The following is a 19,242-nucleotide window of genomic DNA, read 5'->3' as shown; positions in this document are numbered from 1 at the left end:
ATTTTCTATCTTTAATGGCTGTGCAGTCCCACTGGACTGTACCTTTAGGAGAGCAGTGACTTTACTTGTCTCAATACCTCTTTCTCCCAGTGACTAAAATAGTCCTGATGAAGATGTTCAATAAATGCAGTATTTGGAAATGGATAAATTAATTTCAGATAAAATTCTCTGGTCTTGATTTCTTTATTCTTTTTTTCCCTTTAATTAGGCTATGTGCTGATTAAACAGCCTCCTCATAGAAGCTTTTACTTCCTGGTTGCGAAGGGTATAAATCACAGGATTCAACAAAGGAAAGATCACTGTGTGAAAAAGAGAAACCACCTTGTCAGCTGGGAAGGCTCTGAAGGGGCGAGTATAGATGAAGATGCCAGGCCCAAACATGAGAAATATAACAATGATATGGGTGGTGCATGTGGAAACAGCCTTGCTCTTCCCCTCAGAGGAAGACCCATGTACACGGCAGAGGATGACTGCATAGGAGGCCAGAAGCCCCAGGAAGCACAGAAGGGTCATCAGACCACTGTTGAAGACCATCAGAAGCTCCACCACAAAAGTGTCTGTGCAGGCCAGCTTGATGACCTGTGGCACATCACAGAAGAAGTTATCCAGTTGGTTTGGGCCACAGAAGGGCAAACGGAGGATGAGGGCCACCTGGATAATGGAGTGGATAAATCCTCCAAGCCACAGAGCCAACAGCAAGGCATAGCAAACTCTAGGGTTCATGACAGTTGAATAGTGTAAAGGCTGACAGATGGCAATGTAGCGGTCAAAGGCCATCACAACAAGGAGTAATCCTTCCCCTCCTCCAAGGAAGTGCAAGAAGAAGAGCTGAGTGATGCAACCCCTATAGGAAATTATCTTCTTCTCAGAAACAAAGTCCACCAGCATCCTGGGAGCTACAATGAAGGAATAGGATGCATCCAGGAAGGCCAAGTTGCCCAAAAAAAAGTAGAGGGGGGCTGTGAGGCCAGGGTCTGATCTGATGGTGAGGATGATGAGGAAATTTCCAGGGAGGATGATGAGATAGAAAATTAAAACTAGCACAAAGACCAGGAGCTGAATATCTCGAGACTGGGTCAGACCAAGAAGGATGAATTCTTTCACCACTGTGCTGTTGTCATTTTCCATCTCCTCTGCCTACAGTACATCAAGAAGCAGAGTTGTTATTATTGTTTCTTCCATCTAGAACCTCATTCTTCTCCAACTAAAAATATTTGACATATCCGGGGGCTCAGTCAGTTAAGGGTCCAACTCTTGATACTGGCTCAGGTCATGATTTCAGGGTTGTAAGGTTGAGCCCCGAGTCTGGCTCTTCATTGGACATGGAGCCTGCTTAAGATTCTCCCTCTGCCCCTTCCTCCCCTTCTCTCCATAAAAAAAAAAAAAAATTGTCATATTTGTCACATCAGCTAAAATTAACATGTCTCAACCCTCACCAACATCCTGGGTAAACTCCAAACTTTTTTTAACTCCAGACTTACAGCAAGCAAACCAACAAACAAAAACACTGTTTTCATATCACAATTCTTATTCCCATCCAACCATGAGCTTCTGTAGAACTGCTCTCTACTTCAAGAATCTGGCATCCTGCTTGTTGGGATTGCTACCTTCCTGAGTCTTATGAGAAGTTTCCTAATTGAGATACAACATAACTCCAATTATTAAGATCTTTGCATTTTTGTGGTTGTATTGTGCTTAGACCTAACTATTTTCTTGAAATTACACCTCTTTTCATTCACCAAGTCCAATTTTTTCCTAAGTATTTCCTTTTTTTTCTGTTCCTGTGGAATTCCCAGTTCCCACCTGCTCACTCTCTGCCTTGTCCTCTGTATTCTCTTATTAATTCTCTTATTACCCTCCTCTGGTCTGGTGTCCTTCTATTACTCTGACTCCAAAATGATCATCAGGATCCCAATAATAATTCCACTTTCCACATAACTTAGAGGCAATCTCCTAGCTATATCCCTGGTTAAATACCACTTATGTAGCCACTCCATACTTTGTTCATCTCGATTAATTAACACTTCTTATATACTCCCAGTCTTCTCCTTTCTCTGATACCAGTATAACACCCAAGGGAGGAGAGCCTTTAGCCTTTCAACAAACAATATGCTACAATACAAAATTTGCCATATAATATTTTTTTAAAAATTAGTTATGTCAATGCATAAAATCATAGCAGTTAGAAGTAACAATAAAGATCCTATAGTCTAATAAATTCCTTTCAAAGATAATAAAATTAAGGCTACTGTGGTCACCTGAGTTTAGAATGAGTTCTGATTGACAAGTAGTAGAAGAATGCAAGTGTGTTCTATTTCATTTAAATAAAGAAATTACTAACACAGCTTTAATCAGTGGATTTTTTTGTTTAAATAAAAATAATATTGCTAATCTAAAAATCACATCTTTATAGAGCCTAGAATTAGAAAATGAACCTTGTCTAAGTTATTATAGGGAAAATCCAGACTCAAGGCTCAGGCTGTTTAGTGAGGTGTGCTCATTTCAGAGGGGACACATGAGGATTCATTGAGTAGTGAACAGAAAATAGTATATATATTACATGTATATAATTATGCATATATGTACATATTGCATTTTAATTTTATTCTTTTCAAAATGCTACTTTTGGTATTTACATATTGGTATAATGATATATATGTACTTTATAAATAAATTGCTTATACTTAAGGTACATGTTCAAAAAATTTTGTCACAGATATGAAATGTTCTTAAAGTTTGAAAATTGCTAATCTACAGAAAAATATAATGTGATATATACCAGTGCTCCCCTATACTATTTAAGTAAATAGCACAGTTGCCTTAAGTAAGTTCTGTGGACTATGGGGTGCCAAAAAAGGGGAAACCTTTGCGAGAAAATGCTAAAGAAAAACTAGAAGAGACAAGGGTGAAGGTAAGAAAGAAGAGAGAAATAGAAAAGCCAAAAAAACAAAACAAAACAGTAAATCTATATAGTGCATTGTTAGGATACATATTTTAGGAAACATTAAAAATATTTGTTTTAAATGTCTCTGGAGCTTATTGAGTGGATAATATACAGGTTTCCATTGTACTACTTACAGCTGAAGGTGGAATTTATGAAAGTCATATTCAACATATCAATCAGTATATACACACAGTATACATATACACAAACATCACACACACACACACAGGGAAAGTGGGGCCTACACAAAATTTTAACTATGTTACCCAAAGCAATCTACACATTCAATACAATCCTTATCAAAATACCATCAACATTTTTCACAGGGCTAGAACAAACAATCCTAAAATTTGTATGGAACCAGAAAAGACCTTGAATAGCCAAAGTAATGTTGAAAAAGAACCAAAACTGGAGGCTTCACAATTCCAGATACGCACACTGTATTACAAAGCTGCAGTCATCGAGACAGTATGGTACTGACACAAAAACAGACATATAGATCAATGGAACAGAATAGAGAACCCAGAAATGGACCCTCAACTCTATGGTCAACTAATCTTCATCAAAGTAGGAAAGAATATTCAATGGAAAAAAGACAGTAGTTACAGCAAATGGTGTTGGGAAAATTGGACACCCAGTCATCATGCAGAAGAATGAAACTGGACCACTTTCTTACACCATACATACACAAAAATAAACTCAAACTGGATGAAAGACCTAACTGTGAGACAGGAATCCATCAAAATCCTAGAGCAGAACACAGGTAGCAACCTCTTTGACAGCTGTAGCGACTTCTAGCTAGACAAATCTCCAAAGGTAAAAGAAACAAAATCAAAAATGAATTACTGGGACTTCATCGAGATAAAAAGCTTTTGCACAGCAAAGGAAACAGTAAACAAAACTAAAAAGCAACCTATGGAATGGGAGAAGATACTTGCAAATGTCTTATCAGATAAAGGGCTAGTATCCAAAATCTATAAAAAGAACTTATCAAACTCAACACCCAAGAAACAAAAAATCCAGTCAAGAAATGGGCAGAAGACATGAACAGATGCTTCTCCAATGGAAAAAAAATTTGTAGGCTCTCCAAATTAGCTTCTCTGTTCGCTTCTTAACTTTTCAACATTTGGGCAGCCATTTGTCTCAACATTCATTCCATCATCTGCTTATAAAAATATACTCAAGAATGTAAGTTAAAGCCCCCTTTTACTTACTCGGGTTTTTTGAATCCCACAAGTTCACTAAGAGTGTATTATTTCATGATTTGTTAGTGTTCAATGATATCTCTATCAGGGATTTCTGAAGCTCTTTGTGATAGGCTCTTCCACTCTATTTCCTGTCTTGCATCTCTGTTTTTTAACTATCACCTAAACAGATGGTATTACATACTACCTGACATATTTGATTCAATTTAATCACCTATCCCCTTCTCATTTGTGTACCTTCTGTACCTGTGATTCTGAAATTGTGGCTGGAATAGATCCAGAGACTATGTACGAGATGAGCATTTTTTTCCAGGTAAAATAAAATAAATTGCTGGGGAAAATTCTACAAAATATGGCCCTTTTCAGAATAAAGATATCCTATTTTAGCCAATTAGTGGGAAAAGTGTTGTCAAAAGAAGCTGAAGCAAAAATCTAAATCCCCACCACTGTATCTCCAGTCTTCCTTGCCATTTCAGCTAATTCATAAATTCTTATCACTGTGGTGATGATGATACAGTAGCGAAGTAGGGAAGGTGAGGGAGAAGGGCTACTCTTATTTTTAGGATGGGGACACAAACATCTACTGGCAAACTGTGCATGCCTAGAGTGCAAACCTTTGTCGGACCAACCTCTGGAGCCATGTGTTTAGAGACCCAGGGCCTCACTTCCCCATCTCTTTGAAACACTCGTGCTTCCTTCCTTATGATCTGTCCTTTCTCTCCCCTTTCAACTTACCACCAAGTCTTCATTGTCCTGATTTATCTTTGTAACTTTGATTATGGTTTCTTTTCCCCTTTTAATTTATTGAACTCATTTCCCCCAATTTTCTTTCCCTATTTACTTTGCTGACTTTAAGTCTCACTCTTCTTTATCATCTTCCCTTCTTTCTCCCTATCATTTATTCATGTTCTTTGCTGTCTGAAATATTTTCCGTCTCTCTGCCTGTCCTCTGGTTCATTGCTACTCCACTACATCCCATGCCTGTCTTGCCATTATATCCGAAAACAAAACAAAAACCTTATTGTTGGTTCCTTTCAAACAAAAATGAGCAATAAATACACTTCCCACCATATTCCATTCTTAACAGTCTGCAAAATAAAATTTATAAGTCACTCTTCAGTACTAATCATTTTCTCTTGAGTGGTATCCTTCTTACAGTTTTCTAAATCTGAACCACTCATTAATTACTTCCCATTACCTCATATATATTTTTTCTGCATATAAGTGAACCTGATAAAATGAGATGATTTGCTTTTCTTAATAAATCTCACTATCATTCTAATGAAATGAATATATTTAACAAAGTTTCCAAAAATTTGAGTGTAATGTCTGTCAACATATTGACTGAAGCTTATGTTATTTAAATTAGTAAGTTTTACATATTCTTTAAAATATGGATCAAGCTGAAGAACATGATCAAAGGTTTAATTGATACTGAAGCTAATGATGGACATATAAAGCACTAAACAAATGTATAGGTCTTCAGCCAGGAAATTTACTCATCAGTAAAATGAGATGGTTAAATTACTTCTAAATTCCTTAATTTTTTAGGCAATTTAATAATGTAGAAATATCCTTAGCTTGGAAAGCTTTTATATTATTTTAATGCCTTTTTAGAATGAGTGAGTGTTGGCTCAGCAACTCACTAAATGTATGACCCTGGGAAAGTCACCCAGTTTTCAGAAGGCTGGCTTTTCATCTTTCACACAGAATAATGTGTTAACTCTTTCTGTCAGAGAGGGATATAAGGATCATGGTATATAAATATGATGGTAATAATAAGCAACTTATTCAAGAATGTTTAAACCAAAGCTAACCCTGTGAATATATAGGTATTAAGAGGTACCTCTAATTAATGGACATATTGCCACGAGATCCTTTGTCAATGGCTGTAGGGTAAACCCTGGGTGATGGTAGCCAAAAAATCTGAGTGATTAATAGAAGAAATTGTGGAGGTGCAGTAAAGCTTTTCATGTAAAATTGCCAATGCAGTTTTTTGTATATCAAGCTTTTATCAGTTTTACAACTTTCTCTGTCAAAGCCGTTTTCTGAATAATACAACCATAGGCCACCAAAGAAACTCTCAAATATGTTGTATTATGGAAATTAAGATATCTGGGCTAATCTTCTGCAAAATCATAGAATCTGTTAAGTTTTTTCTCTGGAGGCTTTAGCCTAACTTTCTGTAGTTTCTTTCCTTTCGTCTGTACTTTGTAAGGACAACAAAACATATCATTCATTCATGTGCTCCTTGGTTTTAACACCAGATGTCAACTCTCTGAAGGTTATAGATAATTTCACTTACTTATAAATAAGAGAATGAAAGTTTTTGGGCACCATTAAACTAATTCTAAACATCAAGACCATATGGAGATCTATTAGGGGAGGGGAAGAAAATGCCACGCTCCTGAATTTAGATCTTTGGCTCTGCTATTCCTACTGAAACTCTGACCTCTATTCCATTGTATTTGAAGGCAGCAGATAAAGCAGTAGAATAGCTGTAATATCTTCTCCATTGTCCTCTCCTTGTTTCTTGTAAATATGAATACCACTGCCAGCCCTGGAAATTTGAGTCTCCAGAGGTTTTATGTAATTCTTACAAAGTAGCCATCCTTCCTCATCTGAAAAAAACAAAAAAACAAAAAACCATTAACTGACCATTCTTATTGTTCACAAATATTTGTTCTCACATAGGGACCTTAGATTTTGGAACCTCCTTTAACTCTTTATGATGCAATGGAGAAAGTGCTTTGGAGACTTGAGACTACCACAACCCTACTGAATATTTCCAAAGGGAGCTATTAAAATGTCCACTAAATTAGGTGTAGGGAAAAACCAGAGCTTTGGAAGGGATAAATATTTTTTAAATATGTCACATAATGCCACACTGGATGAATTCTGAATTCTAAAACCAAAATCCTATCAGTAAATGAGATAAGAGAACCCTATTTGGAAGCGTATTTATTAGGTCAAAAGTAAATAGAAGGTTAGCAAAATTTCATTTATATCTTATAATAACCCCCAAATGTAAATAAGTGATGGAAGATTAATATCAGGAAAGCAAGCAGGGCCAGGATGAGAAAGTGAGAAAAGTGAGGTATTTGCCTTAGGCACAAAATTTACCAGGGTACCAAAAACCTTAACAATCAAGATAAATAACATTTTAATGCAGTATCTTAAAAATCACAGTTAATATGGGGTGCCGGGGTGGCTCAGTCATTAAGCATCTGCCTTTGGCTCAGGTCATGACCCCAGGATCCTGGGATCAAGCCCCAGATCGGGCTTCCTGCTCCATGGGAAGCCTGCTTCTCCCTCTCCCACTCCCCCTGCTTGTGTTCCCTCTCTCGCTGTGTCTCTCTCTGTCAAATAAATAAATAAATTCTTTAAAAAAAAAGTATCCTCAGATTGACTTAAGATATTGTATAGTTGATTTACTGATCAAAAAGCATATACACAAAAATAACCCATTACAGTGAAAAGATTGCCAGATAGAAAGTGAAAAGCTAAGGATGTAGTGCTGGCTTCAATAAATGTTCCATGGTTTTTGGAAAATAATACCACCTTTCTCAGACTGTTTTCCCACCTCTAGATTGGATATTTTTGTTTTCGTTTTGTTTAAAGATTTACTTGATGGAATATTATGCAGCCACAAAAGGAATGAGATCTTGCCTTTTGCAATGACGTGGATGGAACTGGAGGGTGTTATGCTGAGTGAAATAAGTCAATCAAAGAAAGACATGTATCATATGACCTCACTGATATGAGGAATTCTTAATCTCAGGAAACAAACTGAGGGTTGCTGGAGTGGTGGGGGGTGGGAGGGATGGGGTGGCTGGGTGATAGACATTGGGGAGGGTATGTGCTATGGTGAGCGCTGTGAATTGTGCAAGACTGTTGAATCACAGATCTGTACTTCTGAAACAAATAATGCAACATATGTTAAGAAAAAAAAGAAGAAGAAGATAGCAGGAGGGGAAGAATGAAGGGGAGTAAGTCAGAGGGGGAGACGAACCATGAGAGGCGATGGACTCTGAAAAACAAACTGAGGGTTCTAGAGGGGAGGAGGGTAGGGGGATGGGTTAGCCTGGTGATGGGTATTAAAGAGGGCACATTCTGCATGGAGCACTGGGTGTTATGCACAAACAATGAATCATGGAACACTACATCAAAAACTAATGATGTAATATATGGTGAATAACATAACAATAAAAAAAATTTTTAAAAAGATTTATTTGAGAAAGGGCATGAGCGGGAGGGGCAAAGGGAGAGGGAAAGAGAATCTCAAGCAGTCTCCATACCAAGCACCCTCCACAGGGCTCCATCTCATGACCCTGAGATCACAACCTGGGCTGAAAACAAGAGTTGGTCACTCAACTAACTGTGACACCCAGGAGCCCCAGAGTATTTTGGGTTTTTTAAAATATTAAGATACTGAACAATTTATCTCTATTACTGAGTTTTTTGACACTCCCTTAGATTCTATGCCCAATTCAACAATCACTTACTGTCTACCATGAACCAGGCTGTATTTTAAGTGTCCGGAATACAGTACAAACAAGACAAACAGCATCCCTGTTCTTTGGAATTTTACATTCTACCTGACAGTAGTAAACAAGCAGGAAAGAACGTCAGATAATAATGAATGTGATAATGAAAATATAACAGTGTGTTGGGGAAATCTTGAGAAAAATACTGTTATTTTAGATGGGGGTGGTGGTCAGGGAGGTTCTTTCTGAGACAGTTTCATAAAAGTGAGATCTGAGGGTCTAAAAGAAGCCATTCTAGAGAGAAGTCATCAAAAAGAAAGATGGGGTGTGCTGAGGAACAGAAAACAGGCCAGAGTGCCAAGAGAGTGAAAAATTTATATACAGAAAAAATTCCTTCCCATCTTTGTCCCCCACCTATATGTCCCCCACACACACAATTCCTAATAAGAAATAGCTGTTATTCTTTGTGTATCTTCCAAACAGCATTATGCATACATAAGCAAATGGATTGTACATTTTTCCCTATTAATAAGCAAATGTGATAAACATCCCCAAATAGGGGATTATTTAAATACATCTTAATAACAGCATACAAGTCAATACTTCATTCACAGGTATTTAAAATACTATATATATAAAATATGTAAGGTCATGTATAACATAGGTTCTAGAATGTTTTAAAATTTTACATGCTGAAAAATGTGGAAAATATATTCCAAAATATTATATATTCTCTGACCTTTTCCTACTGTATTTCTCAATTCCTTTCTACAGTCATTTTTTAAAATTAGTTATTGTTATTAACATCACATTGTGTAAAACTTCATACTGTCTATTTCAAAATTTCCCATTCTGCTTTTTACAGTAAAAAAATAATATATTCAATTCCTCATTCTCTTCTTACCAACCATTATGGAAAGTCTATCAGAGTGAGTCATTGTGCCAAGAGATGAAATGCAAAAGTAAGACAAACACTAACCTCAAGGAAGATAGAAAATTGTGAATAATGCACATGAAATTTAAATAATCGTGAGAGGTTTTATAAAGGAACTATGCCTGGGATATCATAAGAGCAAAGAGAAGTGAACACAGTGTGGGGTGTTAGAAATATTTCAAGAAGGAAGAAGCATTATGGCTGAGTCTAGATTGAAATGTTCACCAGAGAGTGATAAAAGGAGAGAACAGAAAGTACAAAGGCATCAAAGATTCAAAACTGTGCATGTGCAGAAATAGTAACAGACAAGATTGGAAAAACAAGGTAATTGTTAAGAGTAATTGTATTTGATTAAGTTTACAGTTCAGCAAATGGAAACTCAGGAAATACCCATGAAAGTGCTATTTTACACTGTATGTAAGAAATATATCTAGCTGACTTGATAAAATTTACAACTTCGCAGTATATCATCAGAATAAATTCATTTTTCAAAAGTATACTCTTACATTTAAACTTCAGAATTTATTATGTCATTCAACATGGCAGGTCTTAATCTGATAAATTTTATTCTAGGATATAGAACAAATTTCAAGACATTTTTAATTGAAATCATATCAAATATGTTATTGGACCACAATGAAATTAAGCTAGAAATATATTAGGCTAATTCCCAAATATTCAGAAAAGAAATACACTCTAAACCCCATGAGTAAGAAAGTCAAACTAGAGATTAGAAAATATTTTTAACTGAATGAAAATAAGAACATAATTTATAAACATATGCAAGATGTAGATAAGCAGTGCTTAGAGGGAAATGTGTAGCATCAACTGAATATATTAAAGGGTTTATAACAAAGGGTTTGAATCAATAATCTAATCTTTTACTTTAGAAAAAAGAACAGGAAATTAAATCCAAAGAAAGAAAGAATGCAATAATGTAGATACAAGAAGAAATATAAGAATTTGAGAAATATAATAGAGAAAATTAAATAAAACTAAAAGCTACTTTTTGTAAAGTACAAGAATAGTCATAAAACTTTAGCCAGATTATTCAAGGGGAAAAAAGAAATTACAAAAAATATCAATGTCAGGAATTGAAGAGAGGCAATCATTATAGATGTTACAAAAATTAAAAGATTATTAAGGAAACATTATGAGCAATTTATGCCAATGAATCTGATAATTGAATGAACAAAATTCTAAAGACATTAACTACCAAAGCTAATTCTAGAAGAAGTAGATTGAATACCTGTGTATCTAATAGAGATATTCAATTTGTACTTAAAAATCTTCCCACAAAGAAAACTTAAGACCCAGATGGCTCCTCTAGTGAAATCTACCAAACATTTATTGAAAAAATAATGCTAATTCCACACAAACTCTTTCAAAAAACAGAAATTGAAAAGGATGATATTTACTAATATCTGCTAATTTCTTCTTGTACACACTGGGTTATTTTTAAATGTCTGGCTTTAGGGACACCTGGGTGGCTCAGTCTTTAAGCATCTGTCTTCAGCTCAGGTCATGATCCCAGGGACTTGGATCGAGCCCTACATCAGGCTCCCTGCTCCGCGGGAAGCCTGTTTCTCCTTTTCCCACTCTCCCTGCTTCTGTTCCTGCTCTCGGTATCACTCTCTCTCTGTCAAAAAATAGCCTAAAAGTAACATAGACCAGAAAGAAACACAGACAATATACAGTAACAGTCACCTTACAGGCAATACAATGGCACTAAATTCATATCTTTCAATAGTTACCCTGAATGTAAATGGGCTAAATGCCCCAATCAAAAGACACAGGGTATCAGACTGGATAAAAAAAACAAGACCCATCGATATGCTGTCTGCAAGACACTCATTTTAGACCCAAAGACACCCCCAGATTGAAAGTGATGGGGTGAGAAACGATTTACCATGCTAATGGACACCAAAAGAGAGCTGGGGTGGCAATCCTTATATCAGACAAATTAGATTTTAAACCAAAGACTATAATAAGAGATTAGGGACACTATATTATATTTAAAGGGTCTGTCCAACAAGAAGATCTAACAATTGTAAATATCTATGCCCCTAATATGGGAGCAGCCAATTATATAAGCCAATTAATAACAAAAACAAAGAAACACATTGACAACAATACAATAATCGTGGGGGACTTTAACACCTCCCTCACTGAAATGGACAGTTCATTTAAGCAAAAGATCAACAAGGAAATAAAGACTTTAAATGACACACTGGACCAAATGGACTTCACAGACATATTCAGAACATTCCATCCCAAAGCAACGGAATACACATTCTTCTGTAGTGCCCATGGAACATTCTCCAGAATTGATCACATCCTAGGTCACAAACCAGGTCTCAACTGGTACCAAAAGATTGGGATCATTCCCTGTGTATTTTCAGACCACAATGCTTTGAAACTAGAAATCAATAACAAAAGGAAAGTCGGAAAGAACTCAAATACATGGAGGCTAAAGAGCATCCTACTAAAGAATGAATGGGTCAACCAGGAAATTAAAGAAGAATTTAAAAAATTCATGGAAACAAGTGAAAAGGAAAACACAACTGTTCAAAATCTTAGGATGCAGCAAAGGCAGTCCAAAGAGGAAAGTATATAGCAATAAAAGGCTTTCACAAGAAACAAGAAAGGGTCACAAAAACAAACCTAACCCTACACCTAAAGGAGCTGGAGAGAGAAAAGCAAATAAAGCCTAAATCCAGCAGAAGAGAAATAATAAAGATCAGAGCAGAAATCAATGAACTAGAAACCAAAAGAACAGTAGAACAGATCAATGAAACTAGGAGCTGGTTCTTTGAAAGAATTAACAAGATTGATAAACCCCTGGCCAGACTTATCAAAAAGAAAAGAGAAAGGACCCAAATAAATAAAATCGGGAATGAAAGAAGAGAGATCACAACTGACACCAAAGAAATACAAACAATTATAAGAACATATTATGAGCAACTATATGCCAACAAATTAGATAATCTGGAAGAAATGGATGCATTCCTAGAGATGTATCAACTACCAAAACTGAACCAGGAAGAAATAGAAAACCTGAACACACCTATAACCACTAAGGAAATTGACACAGTCATCAAAAATCTCCCAACAAACAAAATCCCAGGGCCAGAGGGCTTCCCAGGGGATTTCTACCAAACATTTAAAGAAGAATTAATACCTATTCTTCTGAAACTGTCTCAAAAAATAGAAATGGAAGGAAAGCTTCCAAACTTATTTTATGAGGCCAGCATTACCTTGATCCCCAAACCAGACAAAGACCCCATCAAAAAGGAGAATTACAGACCAATATCTTTGATGAACATGGATGCAAAAATTCTCACCAAAATACTAGCCAATAGGATCCAACAGTACATTAAACGGATTCTTCACCACGACCAAGTGGGATTTATCCCTGGGCTGCAAGGTTGGTTCCACATCCACAAATCAATCAATGTGTTACAATACATTAATAAAAGAAAGAACAAGAACCATATGATCCTCTAAGAGATGCAGAAAAAGCATTTGACAAAGGAAAGCATCCTTTCTTCCTCAAATTCTTCAGAGTATAGGGATAGAGGGTACATACCTCAATATCATAAAAGCCATCTATGAAAAACCCAAAGTGAATGTCATTCTCAATGTGGAAAAACTGAGATCTTTTCCCCTAAGGTCAGGAACACAGCACGGATGTCCACTATCACCACTGCTATTCAATATAGTACCAGAAGTCCTAGCCACAGCAATCAGACAACAAAAAGAAATCAAAGGCATCCGAATCGGCAAAGAAGAAGTCAAACTCTCACTCTTTGCAGAGGATATGATACTTTCGGTGTAAAACCCAAAAGACTCCACCCCAAAACTGCTAGAACTCATACAGGAATTCAGTAAAGTGGCAGGATATAAAATCAAAGCACAGAAATCAGTGGCGTTCCTATACACCAACAACAAGACAGAAGAAAGAGAAATTAAGGAGTCGATCCCATTTACAATTGCACCCAAAACCATAAGATACCTAGGAATAAATCTAACCAAAGAGGCAAAGGATCTGTACTCAGAACTATAAAATACTCATGAAAGAAATTGAGGAAGACACAAAGAAATGGAAAAATGTTCCATGCTCATGGATTGGAAGAACAACTATTATGAAGATGTCAATGCTACCTAGAGCAATCTACACGTTCAGTGCAATCCCTATCAAAATACCATCCACTTTTTTCAAAGAAATGGAGCAAATAATCCTGAAATTTGTATGGAACCAGAAAAGACCCCAAGTAGCCAGAGGAATGTTGAAAAAGAAAAGCAAAGATGGCGGCATCACAATTCCGGACTTCAAGCTCTATTACAAAGCTGTCATCATCAAGACAGTATGGTACTGGCACAAAAAGACACATTGATCAATGGAACAGAATAGAGAGCCCAGAAATGGACCCTCAACTCTATGGTCAACTGATCTTTGACAAAGCAGGAAAGAATGTCCAATGGAAAAAAGACAGTCTCTTCAACAAACGGTGTTGGGAAAATTGGACAGCCACATGCAGAAGAATGAAACTGACCATTTCCTTACACCAAACACAAAAATAGACTCCAAATGGTTGAAAGACCTAAACGTGAGACAGGAGTCCATCAAACTCCTCAAGGAGAACACAGGCAGCAACCTCTTCTACCTCAGTCACAGCAACTTCTTCCTGGAAACATTGCCAAAGGCAAGGGAAGCAAGGGCAAAAATGAACTATTGGGACTTCATCAAGATAAGAAGCTTTTGCACAGCAAAAGAAACAGTCAACAAAACCAAAAGACAACTGACAGAATGGGAGAAGATATTTGCAAATGACATATCAGATAAAGGGCTAGTATCCAAAATCTACAAAGAACTTATCAAACTCAACACCCAAAGAACAAATGATCCAATCAAGAAATGGGCAGAAGACATGAACAGACATTTTTCCAAAGAAGACATCCAAATGGCCAACAGACACATGAAAAAGGGCTCAACATTGCTCGGCATCAGGGAAATCCAAATCAAAACTTCAATGAGATACCACCTCACACCATTCGGAATGGCTAAAATTAACAAGTCAGAGAATGACAGATGTTGGCAGGGATGCGGAGAAAGGGGAAACCTCCTACACTGTTGTTGGGAATTCAAGCTGGTGCAACCACTCTCGAAAACAGTATGGAGGTTCCTCAAAAAGTTAAAAATAGAGCTACCCTACGACCCAGCAATTGCACTACTGGGTATTTACCCCAAGGATACAAATGTAGGGATCCGAAGGGGTACATGCACCCTGATGTTAATAGCAGCAATGTCCACAATAGCCAAAGTATGGAAAGAGCCAAGATGTCCTTTGACAGATGAATGGATGAAGAAGATGTGTTGTATATCTACAATGGAATATTATGCAGCCATCAAAAGGAATGAGATCTTGCCATTTGCAACGACGTGGATGGAACTGGAGGGTGTTATGCTGAGTGAAATAAGTCAATCAGAGAAAGACATGTATCATATGACCTCCCTGATATGAGGAATTCTTAATCTCAGGAAACAAACTGAGTGTTGCTGGAGTGGTGGGGGCTGGGATGGATGGGATGGCTGGGTGATAGACATTGGGGAGGGTATGTGCTATGGTGAGCACTGTGAAATGTGTAAGACTGTTGAATCACAGATCTGTACCTTGAAACAAATAATACAGTTTATGTTTAAAAAAAAAAAAAAGATAGCAGGAAGCGAAAAATGAAGAGGGGGGAATTGGAGGGGGAGATGTACCATGAAAGACTATGGACTCTGTGAAACAAACTGAGGGTCTAGAGGGGTGGGAAATGGGGGGATGGGTTAGCCTGGTGATGGGTATTAAAGAGGGCACGTACTGAATGGAGCACAGGTTGTTATACACAAACAATGAATCATGGAACGCTACATCAAAAACTAATGATGTAATGTACGATGATTAACATAATAAAAAATAAATAAAATCTTAAAAAAATAAAAAATAAAAGTGGTTTTAAAAAAGTGTCTGGCTTAATTCACAAGGATATATAGTTTTTTTAATTATTTCAAATTCAACTCCATTTTGGTCAGAAAATATGTTTTGTATGAAGTATACTGAGACTTTTTTATGTGCCAGCATATCCTCTATCTTGACAAATATCTTGTGTGCACATGAAAAAAATCTATATTCTTCACTGTTGGGTACAATACTCTATAAATAGAAACTAAGTTAAGTTGTTCAGTGTTATTCAACTCTTCTATACCCCTACTGATTTTTTGATCACATGTTCTAACAATTTTCAAAAATAATTATTAAAATCTCAATTTATGCTCTTTGGTTCTCCACCTCTTTATTTAGATATGTCTGTATTCATGTTAACTTGTTAAGTTCTGTTACTAGAGGAATCACATTTAAGACTGTATGTCTTGAAGAACTGACATTTTTATCACTATGAAATTCTTTTATAAATACCTAGTAATACCTCTAGGTCCTTGAAGTTTACTTCATTATTTATACAACCATACCATGAAATGATTAATATTTGCATGGTGTATTGGGTTCTCCAGAGAAACAGAACCAGTAGGATAGATACATAATTAAGAGAGAGAAAGAAGGGTGCCTGGATGGCTCAGTCGTTAAGCATCTGCTTTCAGCTCAGGTCATGATCCCAGGGTCCTGGGATCGAGCCCTGCGTCGGCCTCTCTGCTCGGCAAGAAGCCTGCTTCTCCCTCTCCCACGCCCCCTGCTTGTGTTCCCTCTCTCGCTGTGTCTCTGTCAAATAAATAAATAAATAAATAAATAAATAAATAAATAAATAAATAAATAAATAAATAAAATCTTTAAAAAAAGAGAGAGAGAGAGAGCGGGAGGAAGGGAGGCAGTTTATTATAATGAATTGATTCATGTGATTATGGAAGCAGAGAAGTCCTACAATCTGCCATCTGCTAAATGAAGACCCAGGAAAGCCAATCATATCATTCGGTCCAAGTTCAAAGGTCTGAGAACCAGGGGAGCTGGTGGCATAAATTCCAGTACAAGAACTAGAAGAGATGAGATGAAATGTACCAGCTCAATCAGTGAAGCAAGGAAGAAAAAGCAAATTTCCTCCATCCTCTGCCTTTTTTGCTATTCAGGCCCTCAATGTATTCAATGATCCCCACTTACATTGGGAAGGGCAATCTACTGAGTCCACCAATTCAAATACTAATCTCAAATGCTAACACTATCACAGACACACCAGAAATAATGTTTAATCTGAAGACCCATGGCCAGTTGACACATAAAAGTAAACATCACATGTGGTATATCATTCTCCACCCTCATACTTAAAACATACCTCTGACTTTATATTTAAGAATTGATATCTTATATCTTATAAACAGTATATACTTGAGTTTTGTTCTTTTATACAGTCTGAAAATCTTTTTTAATTGGTGTGTTTGGTCCATGTTTACATTTAACATTATTGTTGATATTTGAGTTCATTATATTTGTCGCATTATTCTTCATTCCTTTGCATTTCTTTCCTTCTTCTGAATATTTTTAATATTCCATTTTCTCTCCTGTAAAGACTATCTAATAAAGTCTCCTCGTATTATTTTTGTGTGTGTGGATGCTCTAGTGATTACAATATTCATCTGTAGCTTACCAGTCACTCCAAATTGTTATTCAAGGATATTTCATGAAGAGTGTATTTTACAAAAAAATATATCAATCTTTTATCCTCTTTTAAATCCTCTGTGCTATTTTTGTCATATATTTTACTACTATATAAGTTATAAGTTTCATAATACCTTATTATTTTTTAAGCAGCTAATTATCTTATAAAGTAAATAATACACAGTAAAAATAGACTTTTGCCATATTTACACACTTTTTTACCATTTCCAGATCTTTTCATTCTTCCTCATTAATTCAGGTTTCCATCTGACATATTTTCCTGTTGACAAGAAAAATTTCCTTTGGCATGACTTTCTTATATAGGTCTGCTGGCAACAAACTCAGCTTTTATGAATACTAAAATGCCTGTTGTACCTTTGTTTTTGAAGTTCATTTTCACTAGATATGGAATTCTAGCTTCACAATTTTTCTTCTTTAAGAATTTTAAAAATTGCATTTCACTGACATGGCGTCCATTGTTTCTGATAAAATGTCAACCACAATTCTTGTCGCTCCTCTGAACTTTTTTTTTCCTCTACTGCTTTTAAGATTTTGTTTTCAGGGATAGCTGGGTGGCTCAGTCAGTTAAGCATCCGACTCTTGATTTTGGTTCAGGTCATGATCTCAAGGTTGTGGAATTGAGCCCTGCATCAGACTCAATGCTCAGTGTGGAGTCTGCTTGGGTTTCTCTCTCTTTCCCTCTCCCTTAGCCCTTCCTGCTTGCATGCTCTCTCTTGTTCAAGATAAACTCAAATGAAATCTTAAAAAGAAAAAAGATTTTTTTTTCATATTTGGTTGGCACCTATGATACTATGGTGTTACTTGTATTTATACTGCTTGGATTTTGCTGAGTTTCTTGGATATCTGGGTTAATGTTTTTATGAATTCTTGGTACTTTTTTTATGTTATGTTAATCACCATACATTACATCATTAGTTTTTGATGTAGTGTTCCATGATTCATTGTTTGCGTATAACACCCAGTGCTCCATTCAGTACATGCCCTCTTTAATACCCATCACCAGGCTAATCCATCCCCCCACCACCCTCCCCTCTAACCCTCAGTTTGTTTCTCAGAGTCCATAGTCTCTCATGGTTTGTCTTTCCCTTCCTGCTATCTTCTTCTTCTTCTTCTTCTTTTTTTTTTTTTTTAGCATATAATGTATTATTTGTTTCAGAGATACAGGTCTGTGATTCAACAGTCTTACACAATTCACAGCGCTCACCATAGCACATACCCTCCCCAATGTCTATCACCCAGCCATCCCATCCTCCCACCCCCCACCACTCCAGCAACCCTCAGTTTGTTTCCTGAGATTAAGAATTCCTCATATCAGGGAGGTCATATGATACATGTCTTTCTCTGATTGACTTACTTCGCTCAGCATAATACCCTCCAGTTCCATCCACGTCATTGCGAATGGCAAGATTTCATTCCTTTTGATGGCTGCACAATATTCCACTGTAGATATATACCACTTCTTCTTTATCCATTCGTCTGTCGATGGACATCTTGGCTCTTTCCATACTTTGGCTATTGTGGACATTGCTGCTATAAACATTGGGGTGCACGTACCCCTTCAGATCCCTACATTTGTTATCTTTGGGGTAAATACCCAGTAGTGCAATTGCTGGGTCATATGGTAGCTCTATTTTACACTTTTTGAGGAACCTCCATACTGTTTTCCAGAGTGGCTGCACCAGCTTGCATTCCCACCAACAGTGTAGGAGGGTTCCCCTTTCTCCGCATCCCTGCCAACATCTGTCATTTCCTGACTTAATTTTAGCCATTCTCACTGGTGTGAGGTGGTATCTCATTGAAGTTTTGATTTGGATTTCCCTGATGCCAAGTGACGTTGAGCACTTTTTCATGTGTCTGTTGGCTATTTGGATGTCTTCTTTGGAAAAATGTCTGTTCATGTCTTCTGCCCATTTCTTGATTGGATTATTTGTTCTTTGGGAGTTGAGTTTGATCTATTCTTTATAGATTTTGGATACTAGCCTTTATCTGATAGGTCATTTGC

The 19,242-nt window shown here is 36.7% G+C and overlaps 1 protein-coding gene across 1 annotated transcript; it reads right to left on the bottom strand.

Moving 5' to 3' along the window:
- Positions 1–204: 204 nt before the first annotated feature.
- LOC114221437 (olfactory receptor 4N2) lies at positions 205–1,131 on the bottom strand. Its single transcript, XM_028119560.2, has one exon. It carries the CDS (start codon positions 1,126–1,128, stop codon positions 205–207), a length of 924 nt encoding a protein of 307 aa, XP_027975361.1. The 5' UTR covers positions 1,129–1,131.
- Between the last annotated feature and the right edge of the window lie 18,111 nt (positions 1,132–19,242).

Source organism: Eumetopias jubatus, unplaced genomic scaffold (assembly GCF_037043125.1).
Source record: "Eumetopias jubatus isolate StellerSeaLion01/CBP00866 unplaced genomic scaffold, mEumJub1_p1.0 scaffold_7, whole genome shotgun sequence".
In the NCBI taxonomy this organism is placed as follows: domain Eukaryota; kingdom Metazoa; phylum Chordata; class Mammalia; order Carnivora; family Otariidae; genus Eumetopias; species Eumetopias jubatus.
This window is presented reverse-complemented; position numbering and strand designations above follow the sequence as displayed.

Excerpts from the sequence above, each read along its gene's own strand:
- LOC114221437 (XM_028119560.2), bottom strand. The coding sequence starts at position 1,128 with ATGGAAAATGACAACAGCACAGTGGTGAAAGAATTCATCCTTCTTGGT.